At 46.7% G+C, this 19,731-nt stretch overlaps 1 protein-coding gene across 1 annotated transcript in view; it reads right to left on the bottom strand.

Annotated features, from left to right (window-relative positions):
* Positions 1–89: 89 nt before the first annotated feature.
* The window catches only part of NOTCH2 (notch receptor 2), an 87,283-nt gene continuing 67,641 nt past the window's right edge, over positions 90–19,731 (bottom strand). Inside the window, exons 21-33 of the mRNA XM_080407312.1 lie at positions 19,150–19,282; positions 16,817–17,062; positions 14,699–14,811; positions 13,609–14,138; positions 12,466–12,810; positions 12,077–12,219; positions 11,020–11,230; positions 10,322–10,418; positions 9,661–9,829; positions 5,811–6,112; positions 5,314–5,461; positions 4,714–4,811; positions 90–3,820 (exon numbers count right to left, since the gene is read on the bottom strand). Of these exons, the coding sequence (XP_080263438.1) occupies positions 2,477–3,820; positions 4,714–4,811; positions 5,314–5,461; positions 5,811–6,112; positions 9,661–9,829; positions 10,322–10,418; positions 11,020–11,230; positions 12,077–12,219; positions 12,466–12,810; positions 13,609–14,138; positions 14,699–14,811; positions 16,817–17,062; positions 19,150–19,282 (3,879 nt within the window). The 3' untranslated portion in view covers positions 90–2,476. The remainder of the gene's footprint in view (positions 3,821–4,713; positions 4,812–5,313; positions 5,462–5,810; positions 6,113–9,660; positions 9,830–10,321; positions 10,419–11,019; positions 11,231–12,076; positions 12,220–12,465; positions 12,811–13,608; positions 14,139–14,698; positions 14,812–16,816; positions 17,063–19,149; positions 19,283–19,731) is intronic.

The raw sequence follows: 19,731 nt of genomic DNA, 5'->3' as shown, positions 1-19,731 counted from the left end.
CAGCTACTGAACACCAACGAATCATTTTATAATCCAGTGGCTGTGCCACGGTAGCTGGGAAGACAAACAAAAACAGCAGCACACAGACACTGGGCACATACTCTTTATTCTGGGGATAAAAATTGCTTATACATTTTGCAGCAACTATTTTCATAAAAGACTTTTATAAAAAATGTAAAAATAAGCAAATATTTTCCATTATTAATGTAGGAAAATGCTGCTGTGTGAATGGTTACTCTACAACTTATGAGATAAAATACCACCTTAAGGAGATATTATCTTTACAAGTAGTTAAAAAAAAAAAAAAAAAAGGCAGAGGGCCATCATATTAACACGCCAGGCACGAAACTGGCTTCATTCCACAGAAAGCACTCATCTTGTAAAAGGTAGCCACATATATAAAAAGGCACTTGGTTATTTGGGGCTAACAAGGAAAAGCCCTTTGTTTCTTTAGCATCGATGTAGCAACACTTCATTATTTGCAGTGAAACATGTACCTGGACAGACCTCCAGGAGCTTGCAGGCTCCTGCCTGGAGATCTGAGTTGGTTGCAGCTCAGCTTCACAGGACACACTGCAGCGAGCGTGCCGGGGAATGCTCTGTGCGTCGTAAAAAGCAGTAACTTCAGAATTAAAAACTTCAGCCCAAAACAATGGCCCCGTGAACCAGCTCCTTCTGAGGCCCTGCCTTCATGTACCATTGAGTAGAATCAAAAAAAAAAAATATTAAAAAGCTTTTACTTTTGATTAGAATGGAAAGAAACATCAGAGAAAATACTGTACATGGTAGGATGCTGAATGGCCGCTGCTTGGAGGGGAGCGGCGTTCTCTGTCCTTTAGCGGCAGCCGACAGCCCCGATCTCTTTGGAACATGTGTCTGCAGGGTTCCCCCGAAGAGGTAGGAGCAAACCACCCCCACAAGTGTTCGCTTCGGCTGCTGACTGGTTCAGAGCCCTTCAGGGAAGCGCTACTCTTGCGGAAAGCAGAAAGAGCGGCTGTTTGCCTAAGGTCAGTGACAGCTGGCTTCCGTAACTCCGAAAATACTGGGGGAACCGCAGCACAAATGGCACCACCACCCCACAGAGCACGTCAGGCACCTCAGTCGGGAAATCTCGGTACAGGCTGAAGCTGAGTGCAGAGGACAGCCCCAAACCTGTTAACCAAACAGCATTAGGCAACGGTGTCCAAGCTTTTTGGTCTGCTGCTTAAGCCCAGCTCCTGGTTTCAGGCACACTGCTGCGGCTGGAAGCCTGCTTGGGAGTCAGCGCTGCAGCCTCCCTGTTGGGAGAGGAAGACAAGGCAGCCTTGTCCCAGGGCTGAAGTGAAAGGGACAATTTTCAAAGGGCTGGATGCCATTCCTGACGCAGGAGGAGACGTGCTGCAAACACTTAATGACATCCTTGACACTTCTTAATAATACCACAAAGAGGCAGCATATGTTATCTGGAGGACAGGACACAGCCACCCTTGGATGGAGGGGAGGGGAGTACTGTGCAAGAACACTGGGAGCGTCTGTCATCAGGTTCTGAAACACTCATGCGCATCCCGAGAGCTTCCCAAAAGGCCTGTGTCGGTTGCAGGGCATCTCTTCCGGCATGGGAGCCCGTGAAGGCAGTCACGGACACACCTGGCAGGATGGGGGGACAGGGAGGGTAGTGTGTCAAAACGGTCAGGTGTGTCTCGGGGAAGACATACAACTCGAGAGAGATGTGCCTACAGGTCACCACGGAGGGAAGACCAGGTCAGACCAGCGTTTTTTTTTTGGGGGGGAAAGACCTAGGGGAAGACTATATGTCTATATAATCTCATAATACCTGGGGGGGGCAGGCAGTGAGAACACTAAGGGGTGTTAGTGGGTCTGTATAAGACAAAAGACTTGAAGAGGGAAGGGTGAAGCTGCATGACAGAAGGTGTCACTTGACCTGCAGGTGTTTTGGGAAGTCCGGCTAGCTTGCTGAGCAAGAGCAGCCGAGGGAAGGAGGGGTCTAGGAACGCGGGTGCAGCTCTGAGCTGTGTCAAGACAAGGCAAGGCAACTTGAACTCGAGGAGAACTAGTAGAAGGTGCTTCAGAGAGAAGTTACGTGGGTAACAGGAGGAGTAACAAAATAAGGATACAAAGCTGGTTTAATTTCTGGAGAAACGACCATGAGATGTATTAAGCTGAAGAGCTGTCTCCCCAAAGAAATGGTGGAACAGATTTAAGAGCAGGCTGGAGAATCCAGTGCAGACAGCAATCACATCCAAGGTGCATGGGTGTCGGTTAGAAGTGACCCAGCCGGCCTTCTCCGTCACCAGCTTCTACAGTTCTCTGTTTAGCATAAAAGCATACAAGCCCACAGCGACCACAGTCCCTCCAAGGAAAAAACAGCCTGGGCTCATTAAGACTCTTGGATACTAAAATGGTTCTTCATTTCCATCCTGGAAGACCTTCATGAGTTCTGGAGTCCGCTTTAATCGGGCTTCACCTTGGCCAGCCTTCAGGCATACACCTGCATGTTGTTCCGCTGCTGCTCTGTCATGTGAGCGGCCGCTGGCCCACGCTGGTTGTTACTGGGACTGGTTGCCACATCAGACCAGTCAGAGGCAGAGTGTGGGGAGGAGCTTGACCACTGGTCTGGAGATTCGGGCGATGGAGTCAGGTATGGGTGCTCCCCTTGTAAGTGCCGGTTGTGGCTAGGAGTCCGTTCTGTGGCCGAGGAGTAGCAGCTGTGCTGTGAGGGAGGCGTGGGGTACTTCCCCATCGAGCTCTGGAACTGGTGGTAAGCTGGGAGGACCGTCTGAGCCACCTGCCCGTCCTGCTGAGGGATGGCAGCCATGGAGAACGAGGCGCTGGGCAGCTGAGCTAAATCCGGTATCTGGTACATGGAGCTAAGAGGCCCAGCCATGTTCTGAGCGCAGTTTGACTGGGCCTGCTGCGGCAGTGCTTGCTGGTTTATGCCACCCTTGGGAACCAGCTGGAAAGTCATGATAGGGGGCAGAGACTCCCTGGAAACTCCCATGTGCTTTGTATCTGCTTGAACCAATCCACTCTGCTGAGACACGCTGGGGTGCGAATGCATCACCTGCGGCACCATGCCAAACATTTCGTTGTACTGGGACTCGTTCACCTCCATACGGTTCATCCACTCGGTGGAAACGTCGGCTGGCCGGAGCCTGCCAAGCCCGCTGTTAGGAGGGGTGGTTCTGTGCTGCGAAAGCAGCTGGCTGACGGACGGGAGCACCGTGCCAGACCCGCGTCCTAAGGGCTGCATCTCGTGGAGGTTGGAGAAGGACATGGTGTGCGCGGCCTGCACCGACGGAGCAGTCAGCAGCGAGCTGGGCGACGAGTGTAACACCCCCGGCGATGGCATCACGGGAGACGATGTTGGTTCGGATGCAAAAGCATGTGGCGATTCTAGGGAATCAACTGGTGACAGGGTCACCGAGCTCTCTGAAAACTGCCCTTTGCCCTCACTGAGGGACTTCTTCCTTCTCCTCTTTGCATCTTTGGTGAGGTTTGTGGGCATAATGCCTTTGGCATTCGGTTTTCGTGACTTCTTGCTTAAGGAAGCGTGCTTCAGATTGAGGAAGGACCTATTTGGGCCACAGATGACCGGGGAGAGGGCAGAGTTCAGCATGGCACCGGGGTGCCCAGCGGGGCTGTGTGCCACATTGTACTCGTTGAGAAGCTGCACTATGTCATGGTGCATCCGGTCCTGGGCCACATCGCGGGGCAGGCGGTCCATGTGGTCCGTGATGTCTCGATTGGCAAAGTGGTCCAGCAAGATTTTTGCTGCTTCGAAACTGCCTTCTCGAGCAGCAAGGAAGAGTGGCGTCTCTTCCTGAAAACACAGGGAATAAATACTTTAGCGGCTTCAGCATGGGGGGACTGACTTACAGCTAACAAGCCCTTAACGGTGTGGCAACACTTGGAAGCTCTGTGTCCCATTAACTGTCTCCAAGAACAGCCCATCCTGAGAGGTGCCCACTGAAAAAGGCAGATTACAGGAGAAGATTTCATAGATGGCAGCGGAGCACGCAGCCTAAACCATCCCACCGCGAAGCGCACTATTCTGCCACGGGTCCTTGGAGGAGCTGTGTGCCTTTCTCCCACTGACCCCTATGAGGGAAAGGTACAAGCGACTAAACCAGCCCAGTAACAAACTGCAGCTTGTTGGTAGCTCTAAAATCCACTGAGCAATACGTAATAATCCAAAAAAGAAAACCTAGGCAGAGGAAAGAAATCAAGGACTAAGATACAGCAAAAACTAGGAGCGAAGCTACAGGAGGTCTGTGCAGTGCAGACTGTCTCTCAAACAGAGGGGCTTCTTCCCCACATCCACCTGGCACTGAGCGCCTTGGAAATGTGACAGGATCCAACTGCTGCTGTGCTGCCCAACCTGTGCCTGTTAACTGGAACCCAGCTGCTTGACACCAGCAGCACTTCGCCCTGGTGCTCTCACACACGGTTGCCTGTGTATTGCATTCCTTTCCTGCAAGAAAAGCAGGACAGCACTGCTACCCACGACTTGGCCAAACAAGGGAGAGAACTGCTCTCCCATATCAGAAATCCTACAAGACACCCAGTACTTGGGGAGAGTTCCAGTTGCAGTCTAGGTCCGGAAGACCTGCAGCGAGGACCCAGTTTAGAAAATCTGAACTTGGTTCACTACCAACAACAAAAAGATGCTTTGAATTAGGAAGCACAGCCACGCTGAGCACACCCAGACCGTACCTTGTTATCCTGCATGTCTCTGTTGGCCCCATTTTTCAGCAGCACTAGTGTTGCTTCCACATTGTTGACAGCAGCAGCCCAGTGAAGAGCAGATTTACCTGCAGGGAAACCCAGCAACTTCAGTAACAAACGGAGAAGCTATTTCCTAAAGTACCAGATGGACTGAGTACACTGAGGGAAGAAAGCAACTGCAGTGCAGCTCACAGCACATGAACATGTCCTGAAGTCACATTTATGCTTTGGAAATCGCCACATTGTGACGCACTCCTGTTATGGGAGTATGCAATGGGACTTTCAGCACTTGCTCTGGAATTTTTTATTTTTTAAATAATCTATCCACAGAGTCATGTCTGCAGCCCAGAAAATCCCAGCATATCCAATCCTGTATTTCTTCTGTTTCTCTTCCAGGACTGTTTAACCAAGCCACTGTGCAGCAGCCTGCAGTCTATTACTGCTGGGAGGACTTCCACAGGAGAGCCTAGCGTCTGATTTAGCTACAGAATTTATGAGTAGCCCACACTCCAGGAGAGCAGAAGCCCACCCCTCCTTGCTCACACCATGACAAATATTTGCCCAGCCAGTATGTCGCGTTCCCATTACCGTGGTCATCAACAGCATTCACATCTGCCTGGCAATTAATTAGCTCGGCCACCATTCCTTCCACTGCCAGACGTGCGGCCAGAATTAACGGGGTCGTTCCATCATTCATCCGAGCATCCAAGTCTGTCACTCTGTTACGGATCAGGATCTGGACAACAGGGGAAGACAGTGGGTTTTTTGAATATTGCTACAGACCAAAACTGAGGATCTGGCAGAAACTAAAACTTTATAATGAAAAAGCTGTCTGAGCACTGAAATGCAGACACCCAGGTAACGGAGGCAAACAGACCAAATAAATACATGCCAGATGATTCACGCATGCTGAGTTTTTCAAGCTACGAATACCTGAGGAACCTGGGTGTAAAATACAGTTTTGCCTGGCCATTACACTGTGGAAGGCAGGAGAACAAGGCTGTGAGTGAACAGAGCGCAGCTTCGGCAGGCTTGTATAACTACAGAGCACAGCTACTCTCAAAAGGGTTCTTCAGTTGCTGTACCTGGAAGACACCCTGAGCATCAGCAGCCACAGCTGCATGCAGGGGAGTTCGTCCCATGTTGTCCCGTGCATTAGCATCTGCACCAGCATCCAGCAAACGTTTCGCAGCATCTGCTCTTGAGTACCGGGCTGCTAGGTGCAGTGCCATCTCCCCAGTGCGGTCTGTTTGGGCCTGCAGGTTGGCGCCTTGATAGATCAAATCTGTTATTATATTTGCTGAGGAATCTTCTGCATCTTCATCATCATCGCTGATATCGGAGCCGCCCACACGCAGAGATGCCAACATAAGTGGAGTACATCCATCTGCAACAGAAGAGGTGGTATCACAGTAACCTGACAGTGACGGCAAAGCAGAGCAAAGGAAACCGTCTTCAGTTTCAGCAGACTCTGAACATCACAAGATAATCACTACCTAAACCCGAAGACTTTAACTGTAGACGCTAATGCTTGCTTACTGATCCTACTGCTTGACTCCACACACATCATAGGCATCTAGAAAGTAAAAGGAACGAAGATGGCAGCAGGAACGAACCACTCTGTGCTAAGTGCCCCACTGGAGCTCTGCAAAGGCAGACACAAGTTTTGCTTCTTCAGTGTGGCTTGCCAGCAGAAATTCAAGACAATCTTTCAGCAACTGCCTGATTTATTCCACAGACAAGCAGGGGACCTTCCTGGACCCTACAGACAATAGCTTCCCTGCCTGCACAACTCTCAGTCTACAGTGAGTGAAGTGCACGAGCCCTGCAGAAAGCCATACGGCAGAATTAGGATTCTGTGCAGATAAACAAGGCGATGATCTCCTACTGGAAGTAATATACACAGCTCTGGTGCCCTGCTCCCATCTCCCAACTTCTGATCACCTAGCTTTCCTGACCCTCTGTTTTAGGACAGTCTCAAAATTTTCTAGAAATCCATCGCTCTCCCCAGGGAACAGGGTTGAGCACCAGCAGAGGTGTGGCCTCCAGACCTGCTCCCCAGGCAGGCTGGCAGCAGAATGCACGCTCCTCCTAGTGGCTCCCAGTCACAGGGCACACAGGCTTTCACCGAGCTACTTTCTCAGGATTTGTTGGACGGCAGCGAAGTGTTGACGTATGGGCCTGGGTTCAGTTCCAAGATCCAGTCCCGTCTATAGACCCTCTTGCCTGTTGTCCGAGGCTATACCTCCTTTTGTGCTCTCCCTCCCACTGCTGGCTCTGCTTCCTTGTCCCAAATGAATACTTCTCAGTATTCAAGTCAGGCTGTGGTCTCCTCCGTACTGCCCTGACAGAAAAAGCAGAGAGACGGAGCGCAGAAAGGAGCTTTCCTTTTCTCCAGCACCACAGCCCTGGGAAAACCACTCGCAGGAAAGGTCTTGCTTGTTCAATCGCTGCAGTTGTTCTGGATGATCACCCCTAGCCACCCTACAGGGACACAGCTATAGTACGCATTAAATCCTTGGAAAAATCAGCTGCCACCCTCCAAGAAGTCTCCCAGGTACGTGCAGCCCTTTTCAGAGCTTTCTTAGTTGGCCACACACGGGTAGTTTTATGAGGCTAGTAAAAAGCACATCCAGCTAGACCATCACAATTAAGTGCTTGATGGACTACCAGAAAAAAAGCCATGGACACAATGCCTTTTCTCCTCGTTCCAGCTTGTTCTCTGAAATAGCTGGAAAAGAACCCAAAAGGATCCAGCTGGAGGCAGACACACAGCATGGAAAATTCCAGTCTGAACCACTGAAGTTTTAGTAACTGAATAAGAGGGGCACATAATAGGGACAGTTCACCAGTTTTAATTATAGGTGGTGTTACCAGTTATGCCTATAATTGCATTACCCTGGTTACACACTCACAGTAACTCCAGTAAAAAGAATGTCCTCACTACTCTGTGGGACACAGAGAAAGAACAGCGTGGGGAGACAAAGATGACAGCAACATTTTATAAAGAGTCTTCTGTTTGCTGTCTTTCAAGAAGACAGCCCCCAAGTAAATGCCAAACTTGGAGCGAGACGGTAAAGCCAGTTCACCAGACAGGTACAACCGAAAGACTCACACAGGCACAATATACTGGGATGTAAAGCACCCACTGGCAAAGTCGCTAGGCAATGCTTCTGTAGGAGACTGGACCTCTTGGATCCCCCTAAACTTAAGGAACTGCAGAAGGTGCTGAATTAAGAGAGGGAACAAGCCCTTGGTACATCGAGGCATTTTGACTTGCCTCTCCTCTCTCTAGAAAAGATCTCTACTGTTCTACCTGTCACCTGGACCTGTGGCTAGGATTAACTCACACAGCTTCAGATGGCTCCAGCCCAGACACCTGCACCTGAGTCAGTCAGCCTCAACGCTCTTTGTAATTAGAGGCAGCGAAGCATTACTACAGTGCGAGCCGTTTAGTCTTCAGGAGACTTCTGCTTGAGACAGAGATGAACTGCCTCTCAGAAGTGCCTATTTCTTCCCTGCGCCTGCGAAGGAGGCGGCAGGTGGCCAGGGCAGATGAATAGCTACGTTAACTGTGAGCAATCCTACCCCTCCTTACGAACCCATTACTCCAAAACTTTTTACATGATTTCTCCCCGACAGTAACTCAGCTTGCTTGCTTCTGATGCCACGGGGGGATACTTTACAGCAGCTTACTGGAAGCTTCACAGTTGCATCTGAATGGCAGGAAAGCAACTCACAGGTCAGTATTATTCTATTGCTAGACAAAGCTTTGGGTGAACGTGAAAATAAGCAGTCTGAAGTCTTAAGAACATTATCGCCTGCACTTGGAAAGCTTTTACCCCGCCACACAACTAGAAGCTTCAATAGGGGAAATAAAGAAAAGCTTAAATTTGGCAGAAACTGATGGTTTATGTTCTCACACTCGTTACACAGAAACCCCTCCTTCCCTATGCTTTGCATTTAGGAGGGCTAACGGGTCAATGAGCAGAAAAGACAATAGAAGGAAACTGAGAGAATGGGTCCAGTCATCATTAAACTGCATGGAAATATTCCCACAAAATCCAATAAAAACCAGTTGCAGCAATATCATCAGAATCACCTCTCCGCATACGAACAAGAGCCATTCTTGCAGCTCTTCCAACTGGGATAAAGTTCTTGGTCAACTCTCTCCTCTCAGAACACAGGAACTAGCTATTACTGGGTGACCCACCCAGCCCCTTGCCAGGTTACACAGCCTTAGCGCTACACTTCTAAAAAGCAGCAGAGCGTTCTTATTGTATCTAGTCATTCAAGGCTGAAAGAGAGCAAGCCTGCGTGCGCATGTGTGTCTTAAAGAAGCCTCCTTCAAAGTTCACAGTAGTGTTATGAATTCAGTGAGTTGATCACCGTAATCTGAGGTTATAAATCATATAAATATGAATTAAAAAAAAAAATCATGTGCTCTATCCCAGCACAGATGTCTCACACACTGCTAATCTGGGTATACTGTCTGCCAGAAGTCATCTTATCCAGGAATGGGCCATCCTTGCCTTCACCCCAGAGAGCAGATGCCTCAGGTATAAACCCTGCTAAGTTGGTCCTTCGCATAAATCTCTGCAGTGATCCAGCTGGAGAAGCTTGGTGTTATTTCCAGCACAACTACGCATTCCAAATTTCTGCCGCTGTGGCATTCTGACAGGATCTTTTAGACATGCATAATCATAAAGGAGATCCTACAGCTGTAGTTCCTACAGGTGCTCGCTAAGTGAATTCTTTTTCCCCTGGTTTCATGATATATTCCATGTGCTACAGATCATGATCCAATCTCCAGCTTTCTTGTCTGGAGTGCACTGTGTACTCCACATAATTTTTAAATGTTAGCGGTCCTAGCCATTGGGGATGGGGAGGCTGGTGGCTGGCCGGCACAACAGATGGATGCTCTAGAGTACTGACCTGGCCCTCTGACATTGACATCCAGAACATCCACTTCTTGATCTGCTTGAGGTGGTGTGAGGGCTAGTGATGTGCTCCCACAGACATCTGCTGCCTCCAAGTGCTGCTGTGTCCACTGGCGCTGATCTATCTGCTCATCGCCTTCTGGGAGCAAGGCTTGATCTTCAGCCTGGGCATAGGAAATAAACAGTTGCTTCAAAATGCTCATCTAGTGGCCAAAACCACTGAAGGTTCATGGGGTTTTCTTAGCTTTGTTGGGGTTTTTTGTTGTTTTTGTTTTGTTTGGGGATTTTTTGTTTGTTTTAAGCTAATGACAGTCTCCATTTACTTCTGCTTGGCATTATCAGCTTTCGCACCCCCACTACATGTTATCAGGCCTGAACTGCAAGACATTACATTACCATTAACCTTTTCTTCCCTTTTGATGCAGCAGGGCTCGGGTAGGGAGGGGACACTGGAACAGAAGTTACCTAGTTTCTCTAGTGGCCTGTGGTGGCAGTGTTAACCTGAGGATTTGCTCCTCAGATATCACTAGTTATGCATGCCAAATCCTAGGTCAAGGGAGATTTTGAGCAAGGGGCATATTCTGGAAGTTAATGCTGCTGTTTTCCTCACTAGCAGTTTCATTTTCAGGCAATATTCAAGTCTTGGAGCTCCTTACCTTTGCTCTCTTTGGCTGAGGTCCACCATCACCTGCCCAGTGTTCAGTTGGTCCAGAATCTGCCAGGTTACCCTCTGGTATCTGGACTGACAGATTTCTAACAAACAAGGAGAACACATTACTTTGCAAGCCGAGCAGGTGCTACTACTCCTACTTACACTAGCCTGCAGAGATCAAGGATAGGATGCTTGCAAGTCTGGTAGCTTGCAAATAGAGGAACCAAGAAATTAAAAATCTCAGGCAGCCAACAGTGGCATTAAATACATTTAGAACTGCAAACTCTGTTAATTCAGTGGAAAGCCAAAACTACATAAATAAGGTTCTTTTGAAATTTTCCATTATTTCTGAGTCATGTCTTTAACACATTGAGCTAGATGTATTAAAAGATCGTTGACACCTAACAACCTAAAAATCTCAACTATTCCAGGAGTAAATTAGGCAAACAGTACCCAACCGCTGAACTAAACAAGAGTGTCAGGAAACCAAACATAAACAGAGATCAGATTCCTTACTATCATTTTATAGATTACAGTTAAAGTTCTTCTGTCCAAATGTATTAAAATTTAGAGAAATAGACTAAGAAGGTCTAGCTTAAAAGGCAGCTTTCTCTATGGAGTTAAGTGCCTTTAACGAAAGATTTATACATCACATTCTCAAAATCCTCTAACACACTGTCAGTGGCCTAAGTGCAAACTTACTTGAGTCCAACAGCATCTTCCCCAACTGGCTCTCTGCGTTTATGATTACTAGGATCTCTGCGCAGAATAAAGCCCTCTGGGAGCCACAGCGAACCATGTTTGCGCTTACGCTTTGCCATCATCACACCCAAGAGAAGGATTAAGAGGATGATCAAAGCTGCCACAGCCAGTAGGTAAAGCAACTGCGTCTTCGGTGGTAACAAGGGTTCACCTAAAAAATCCAGTTAAAGTACAATGAGATTAACAATGTGGAGACAACGATCTTCAGTCTACACTTTTCTCACTCACAGTCCTCCCTACCGAAGAGTGTCTCTATACTGTGGTGTACTTAGAGCAAAGGCTTGAGGAAGTTTTAAGCTCTGCTGCAACATCTGTATGAATATATCCTGTCTTTCTGGCTTCCCTTGATCTTGTCTCTTAAAATATTTCTTGGAGTATATGACTGCTGAACTGAAGATCTTGCTCCTTCCTCCAGAGTCCTGCCGGCTGAAGACAGCCACCCTGAATCAGTGCAGAGAGAGCTGATCTGTAGATCAAGACTCAACTAGAAATGACAACATCACCGATCTAGAACACAGTCACAGTCCAGCCTCAGACTGAGGGAGAGGGAAGCAGAAGTCAAAGGCGTTACATATTGCCAGAGGAGAAAAGATCTGGTAGACTGAGGCATGCCCCCCCCGCCCTTTCTCTCTAATGGCATCTTTTCATTGAATTCATGGCTTAGAGCACATGAATGGTTTTTAGCGCAGACAAGATCACTGCAGCCTGTGGTACACTGCTGCAGCACATGAGAGATTATGGTTTATACAGGTATTAAAATGACTAGGCTCCAAACTGAAATGCCCTGCCTTAACTGACCAGATGTCCCCTCAGAGTATAATGAGCATATTGCACATACACACTTCTGCAAATGGGGATGAATAAGTTAGCTCCCAGAAACCACACTGAACAGTGAGACATATTAAGATGATGATCAATAATCTGAGCATGAATTTTGCAAGCCCAAGTTTGACGAGTGCCTTCCTTCACAAGCAGTTTTCCCTCTGCAATTACTTACTTTGGACAGACACAAAAGGATAGGGCAACATGCCCTTGATGGCCTGAGCAGCTAAGAGAGCTGCAGCAGCTTCTGTGTTCTGAAAGCATTGCTCCGAATCCTCTGCACACTGACGGTTGTCAATCTCCAGGAACACCCTGGTGCTGCAGAGATAAGAGTAAAAGGGCACAAAACTCAGTGACAGAAACTTTTGACAAAGCACTACTAAGTTAAACCGCAATCTTTTAAGTTAATCTTTCCACTCCAGCACTGAATTTGGCTGTTGCAATAGCTTTACATTTCCCCAAAAAAACAAGCTACAGCCCTAGACGGTCCAGAATTCCCCAGACACCTACAAGCAAGAGCTACCAGTATAACAAGGCCCGAGGAACACAAAGGCATCCACTCACCCAATGACCTCTTGCTCTAGTTCTCTGTGTTTGCGAATGACAAGTGATCGCCGACTCCGTGCGGCCGATTTCTCCCCGTAGTATGGGAATACCATGGGGTTTCCCTGGGAGTCCAGCTTGATTCTCAGATTGGTGTGCAGGAGAGTTCCCAAAGTGCGCAAGAAGCTGCGAACATCACCCAGCAGCTCATCAGGGGGCATCAAGACCACAATGATCAGGGTCCCTTCTGCCAGCTTCTCAGCTTTGTCACCAGCACAGTCTAGACCGTCCCAGCCACACTCCTCACTATTGCAGCCCTGGTCACAGCGGCCATCTGCGTAGTGATCCGCACAATACTTGTCATACCTAGAACAGTGAAAGGGTTACAGGCAGCATATAGGACATGCACATTCTGTACAGTACATCTGCAGTCTAGGGGCCAAGGCCTTACACTCTTTATAATCATTTCAGGTAAAATACCACTCATATTCAGGATACAAGGAGAATAAATGTAACTCCAGGATAGAGATTGCAATCTGGCAGGGTAGAAGTAGGAAGCACAGAACACCCCAATAACACGTGGTTTGGTTCTGGTACCAGTGGAAGAGAACTGCTTATTCTGTTTACAGACAGAGCTGTAACATGTCCTGCCTCATCAAGAGAAAATCATTACAGCAAAGCTATGGCATTTATCACAAATAACTGAAGAGGAAGAAATCCCACAACAAAGACAAGCTAGACAACACATTCAGAGGTAGCAAGTACAGCTGGGATAAAAATACAAGTATTACTGGTATGGAGTGAAATTCAGAATAGGAGGCATTCCCTATTAAAACCTAGTTTTAGATTTAGGTGCAATGCCTCCTATTTACATTTCCAGAGAAAGCAGGGCAATCTACCAAGCAGGTTAACACACTGCCCTTGCTCAGGCTATCAACTTAGGTCACAGCAGACAAATTCCAGAACTTCCTTCCAAAACTAAACAAAAAGTCCACAAAGCAGCAGAAACTCTTGATGTCAAACTTCCCGCCAGAGCAAGGACCAGCAACAGAAACAAACAGAAGAGGTGGGAGCAGCAGGCATGAAGCGTACCAGCTACTGAAAGCGCTAGAGCAGGAGATACATCAGTGACACAGAGAAAGCGTTCTCAGGATCAGGCCTTACTTGCATGTCTTGCTGTTTTGCTGACATTCAAAGTTGTCAAACAGGCACTCGGGTGTGTTGCAGAACTCGTCACACTGTCCATTGAAAAGCATCCAGCAGCGCAATGAAGAGGAGCAGTTGGCCCAAGGATCTTCCATTGTCAGGGAGCAGTCGCCTCCATCCCACTGGCAGGCATGAGTGTTACAGTCTTCATCACAATAGCCATCTTTCGCTTTCTCCACACACTGGGAATCCAAACATCCTCGGGGCTCTGGGCTGAAAGTTACGGGCTGTTCACACTGGCTGCCTTGGGTGTGAACAGGGCACTGACAATAATAGTAAGGAGGCTGAGAATGAGGGTGGCAGCTTCCACCATTCTGGCAGGGAGCACTGGCACAACCCGTGTTTGTCTGGCATTCCTCTCCCACAGACAGCTTGGGGCAATAGCACCGTGGACCAGAAGATGTCTGGATGCACTGCTCCCCCTTCTTGCATTTCACTTGTCCACAAGTACTGTGGCTGCTGAACTCACATTTTGCTCCAGAATAACCCTATGGAGAGGAAAAAAGGCAAAACAACCAGACTCACAAGTTTATTCTTCAGCACTCAAGAGGGCTGGAGGCAGGTGTCACATGCAAACCCTTTCTTCCCCTAATTCCTCTGGCCTCATTGCAGGTGCCATGATTTTCTGGATCTAGCCTCAGGGATAAACTAGGAACTTATAATGCTCTATTACATTTTTGAAATAGACTTAGAAGAGCCATGAACAAGGGGAATCTTGCAGTAAGCACAGAAAACACAGGAAGGCAAAAGAAATTGTCGAAATTTAATGCTAGGTTTAAGACAGAAAAGTCAGCTATCATGCCTCAACAGCAGAAATGTCTGGGGAAACAACAGGCAGCATCACTCTCCTAGGGCACCCAGAAGCCCTGGGTTTCCCAGCTAAGCAGGTAAACTAGGGGACTAGGGAAAGAGTGTCCAAGGACACAGCTTTGCAAGTAGTACAGAAAAGAGAACTTTCATGTACAGTGGACCAGTAAAACTAATGAGACCATAGCCAGAGAACTCTACAGCTGAGGCAGGCAATCCAGTTGCAGGACATGGTGCTTACCGGGGGACACTGGCAGATGAACCCATCCGGCATATTGCTGGCAACAGCACAGGTACCTCCATTCTGACAAGGCTTTCGGGGACACACATCTATTACGCTCTCACAGTGACGACCTGAGATGCAGACACACGGGGAGAAGAGAGCAGAGAAATGTGCGTCTGTGTGTGCACACCAAAAAGCCATCACAAAGCAAAACACTCCAATGAACAGTCAATGAGCAACATGCTCCAGTGAGACCTTCCCCTCAGAACAGGTAGGGAACACCTCTTCAGATAGCACACGCTCTTTAAACAGCTGCTTAAGTAGTGGGAGAGGAAGGCACAATCCCAGAATCCACAATGTGTATTTGGAGACAGCCCACCTTGTCTGCCTCCTCAAAAATGCATGCAACCCAGTACAGAGACATGATTTGGTGCTGTCACCCCCAAGTCAGCCAGGCACAGAGGCTGAAGGTGCTGTACCACATCAATTTGGGGATTCCTAAGACTTCTTTACTTTTGGGGAGATGCTCAATGAGTCCAAAGGCAAATCATACTCTGACCATGAACAAACAGCCCTCAGGACCAGATGCAATGTGAGTGAACAGGACAAGCAAGCAGACGCTCCCCAGACTGATGAGCTAGACAGAGGCCTTACTGCACTGACTAGCATTTGCAGCAGCTCCCAGAGTCAAACTCTGACACCAGACTTTAAAAAGATGAGGATGACCTAAGCATGACTTGGATTCCCTAGGAAAACATTAATAGAAGCCTCCACACATGTGCAGCCAAGACTGACTGCTTGCAGACAGGAGCAGACAGGGCAGGATAGTCCACGGAGTCCTGGCATCCTCTCACTCACAAACCACAGCAAAGCCACCCCGTTCCCTCCCAAGCAGAAGGGTCAACATGGAATGCACAGAAGACGAACAACTAGAGGAAGAAGCATGCTCCCCTCTGTGCCTAACATTTCCAGACAGATTTCATGTCTGAGACACAGCAGCTCTCCCTGCTCCTCCTAGGGTGCAGCAGGTCTGCACTCCCCACTCCGCAAGTTCCAGCAATCCTTCCATGAGAGCCAGGAGCAACAGGAGGCGTAATTCATAAAAACAACCTTAACAGATGGGCTTAAATATAAACTTATCTAATGCCCTGCACTGGTGTCCCACTAGCTAGCCTTGCTCAGCTGCCCTCCTATGTTGCTTTTTTAGGAACTACTTTTGTCAGTCTAGGTAACTCATTCAAAAAAGGCTATATGAATCCCTCCAATGTATGTCCTTGTGACTCCTTTGCATCCGACAATCACAGATTTAGTGGAAAATTGCAGCATCTTTAAGTTTCAAGAAAAAAAAAGGAGTAAAAACTGCTCATAAAGCATGCAGAGAAGGTCACTGGTAAGCAGGGAAAGTGAAAGCTTTTAATGGAGGAAAACTGAATACATAAGAAGTTAAACTGACATGGAAACTGGAAAGCTGAAAGTTAAGACACATCTGGAGACTATTAGCCCAAACTTATGCCCAGTGGGAGGTAGAAAGCAGAATAACAGCAATACTAACAAAGAAGAGGTCTAGAGAGAGCGAGACATAAGTTTGCAGAGTGTGAAATTCTTGCAGTTGCGTTTCAAAGTTGGATTGTGGAAGGATCACATCACTAAGCTAGGAATGTGCAGCCTGTCTATGCATAGAGTATTCCATCCAGACCACATCACCAACGTAAGGAAGAAAGGAAGCAAGGAGTAGAAAAGGAGGCCAAAAGCTAATTATTGATACTATGACACTGATTTGTAGAGAAAATCCACATGCTGCTTTGCAAAGTGAAAAGCCATGGAGAAGCTGACACGTGAACAGCTACACTTCCAATATTCGAAATGTGAAATTATGAAGGAGAGAAAAGTACCACAGGAAAAAAATATGCTGGCAGCCAACTGTCTCAGGAGATTCCTTTGTCTGAGACAGCTCTGGAAGCCAAATTTCTTAGAAGGTTTAAAAGATAGATTCATTTAAAAACTGAGACATGGTGTAGGGAAACAAGCACATATTGTAAAGGGAAGTGACTAGATAACATGACTGCCAGAAAGGGAAAGAATGACAATTTTTCAAGATATTACTCTGAAATTGGAAGCATGTTTACAACTACTCACCAGTAAAAGCACTACGACAGATGCATGTATAATCGTTTATCAGCTGAACACAGTCCAGACTTCCACGAGGGTTACAAGGATTAGAGAGGCATTCATTGATATCTCCCTCACATCGCTCGCCTGCAAAGCCCGGGAGACAAATACAGCTGTAGCCCCCAATCTGGTCAATACACTGTCCTCCATTAAAGCAGCGGGGTACTCCCAAGTCTGAAACACAGTCATCGATGTTCTCCTCGCACAAATGGCCTGTCAAGACAGTAAAGAGTAACAATTTGAGGATACGGTATCATGGCCTCATTTCCTATACTGCTCATCAAGTTTTAAGACCACGTCATACACAGTCCCAGATATAAACAGATAATGATCCCAGCTTAATGCAATCCATACCCCGTGCAGCCAGCCAGCCTCAGATCAGACCTAGGGAGCATGTGTTTTAGATTGGGGCTGCTCTCAATGGTAGGTCATACTGGTATTTAGCAGCTTTCATGCTTGACTTAATTTACGGGCATAATTAAAAACACAAAACAAAAAAAGATGCACTCAATTTAGCTCTGCGACTGAACATGGCCAGAGAGCCCCGCGCTGTCCTTGCAAGGCTGCGAGCTTCCCACCATTCATTTAACTTGGCGGTAACCCTAAAACTCGGCAAAGAGCATTTGTAGCAACAGCATGAAAACAAGCAACAACAAACCAACAGAAAAGCAACTGTGATAAAACAGAGATTCCTGGCCAGCATGCCACTCCTGCAGTTTGACTTCAGGGGACCTACAGTAAACCCTCAGCACCAGCTCAGGGTGGCAGCTTCCCCCTCTCGCTGCTGCGCTCCCTTTCAAGGGATAATGTCTGGTCCTGGCTCTGCCTTCACTGCACGGTATAACAGGTAAAAGGGGACAGAGAGGGTTGGGTGAGCAAATAGTTTTGTCTGTTAATACAGCCGATTCATCCAAAGCAACTAAAGTCATTCAGCTAAACATGGAGGATGCTTCCATGGGCATCAGTGAAGTATTCATTTCAGACTGGGCCAGGGACAAAAGCTAAGTCTTAATATCCTAAGTAAGTGTATCAATCTTCTCTAAGTCCTTTCATTTAAAAAAAACCCAAACTGTCACATCCAAAGAGTAATCCACCTCAACAAATAAAGACGGAAGAATTAAAAGCAGCATATTCAGAACCTCTCACAGGAGGGTGAATGCTTTAGTACAACACAGAAGTTCTGGCAATGCAGAAACTGGTACATAAAACCACACTTTGACGTAGAAACATAAGCAGCAACTTTTTAAAAAAAAAATATTGGAGGACCAAATTAAGAACAATACATGTGATTCCGTTCATTGCTAATGCAATGATTTACCATGAAATAAACACTTACACATACTAGGGAGATGTGCTGACAGCCACACTTAAAGTGAATGAACTGGTAATATGCATGGGCAGAAGACAAATATATTGGATTATTTTATAATTTTACTTAAATTTAGGTAATGAACCAGGAATTTAGTTCTACCTGACACACATCTGGAGATTTTGCCTACATTGAGATGACATATTTCAGAAAGAAAATGTAAGTTCAGAGGAATGTAAAATCTTTAACTGATTAAAAAAAGATTAATAAAATCTTTATTAATAAATAAAGAAAAAAAAATCAAGTGAGAAAGCATTCACCAATGGGTTAAAATGGGTAGTCCTGAATATTTTCAAAGGTAGAAAGTCAGGGCGATCAGGTCATATATAACAGGGAAATGAAAGGTTAGGTTTCAAGAAACGTGACATTGTGTGGAATCATACTTACTGAAAACCACCCATCATGTAACTGTGGGCTTTTTTTTTTTTTTTTAATAAAAAAGGTTTTAATAAAAGAGCTCATATTTGCTGAAATAGTTTAAACTAGCCTGAAGGCACTGAACTTCTTTTCCACAGAAGACTCCAGGACAGAGGACAATGCAGGGACAAAATTTAGTCGAGTAAAGGACACTGGATATTATGCAAAAACTAAGCAAGTTTTCTGTCTATTTCATACCATCTTAGCCAAAAAGAAACCTTGGATTTACTGTATCAAAACAGACAGGGTTGGGAGAGATCTTAATGTCGCCCATCCCCATTGCCAAAGACAGATCATACATTCCCAAAGGACACTGTCATGACCTATTCCTTTAAAAGAAAAAAAAGCAGCATTTATTTTTAAAGAGAAAATATGTATCTCAAGGGATTTGGTGCACTTTGGGAACATTCTTCAAAGAAAATAATGCATTCCCTTTAGACTCTCCATCATCAAACCAGTAGTCAGAAAGAAAAATCCACTCTTGTAGCATTCACTTAATTGCTGAGCTTCATACCCCGAGTTCCTGGTGGACAGGAGCACTTGAAATCATAGACAAGGTCTATACACGTTCCTCCATTCTGGCAGGGCTGAAACTGGCACTCATCCACTTCATATTCACAGTTGACACCCTGGTATCCAGGAACACACTGCCAGTATAAAAATAAGTGTAAATAATCTTCCCCTAACAGATATATTAGTAGACATCTGAGAAAGGCTACCACAGACAAAGCGGGCCCTCAGCGGTACAGAATATGACTGCCTCTGTAGCTATACAACTGCAAGCGATTTCAAGCGCTGCACAGCCAGCTAGCTTAAGCACACCTGACCATGTGAGTACTCAACAGCACGCTGCATGTCTGAATTTGAGTGACTTTATTCCTCAAAATGTAGCGATCAAATCCTGACACCCTTTAGGGCTGAGACTGGCTTAGTAGTTTTAACTTAAGGTTACATAAAACTCATCCTTTCCTTGTGGGCACGAGCTTCCATGGTGTTCCACCATTCTGAAAAGCTTAGGAAGGTTGATATACCATAATATCATGGTCTACACTGCTCTCTGCATCAGCTGTAGGAAACAAAAAGCAGTGGAAGGCAT

This window comes from Falco punctatus (genome assembly GCF_963210335.1).
Source record: "Falco punctatus genome assembly, chromosome: 11".
Classification (NCBI taxonomy): Eukaryota; Metazoa; Chordata; class Aves; order Falconiformes; family Falconidae; genus Falco; species Falco punctatus.
Note: the sequence above shows the minus strand (reverse complement) of the source record. Positions and strands in the feature narration are given on the sequence as shown.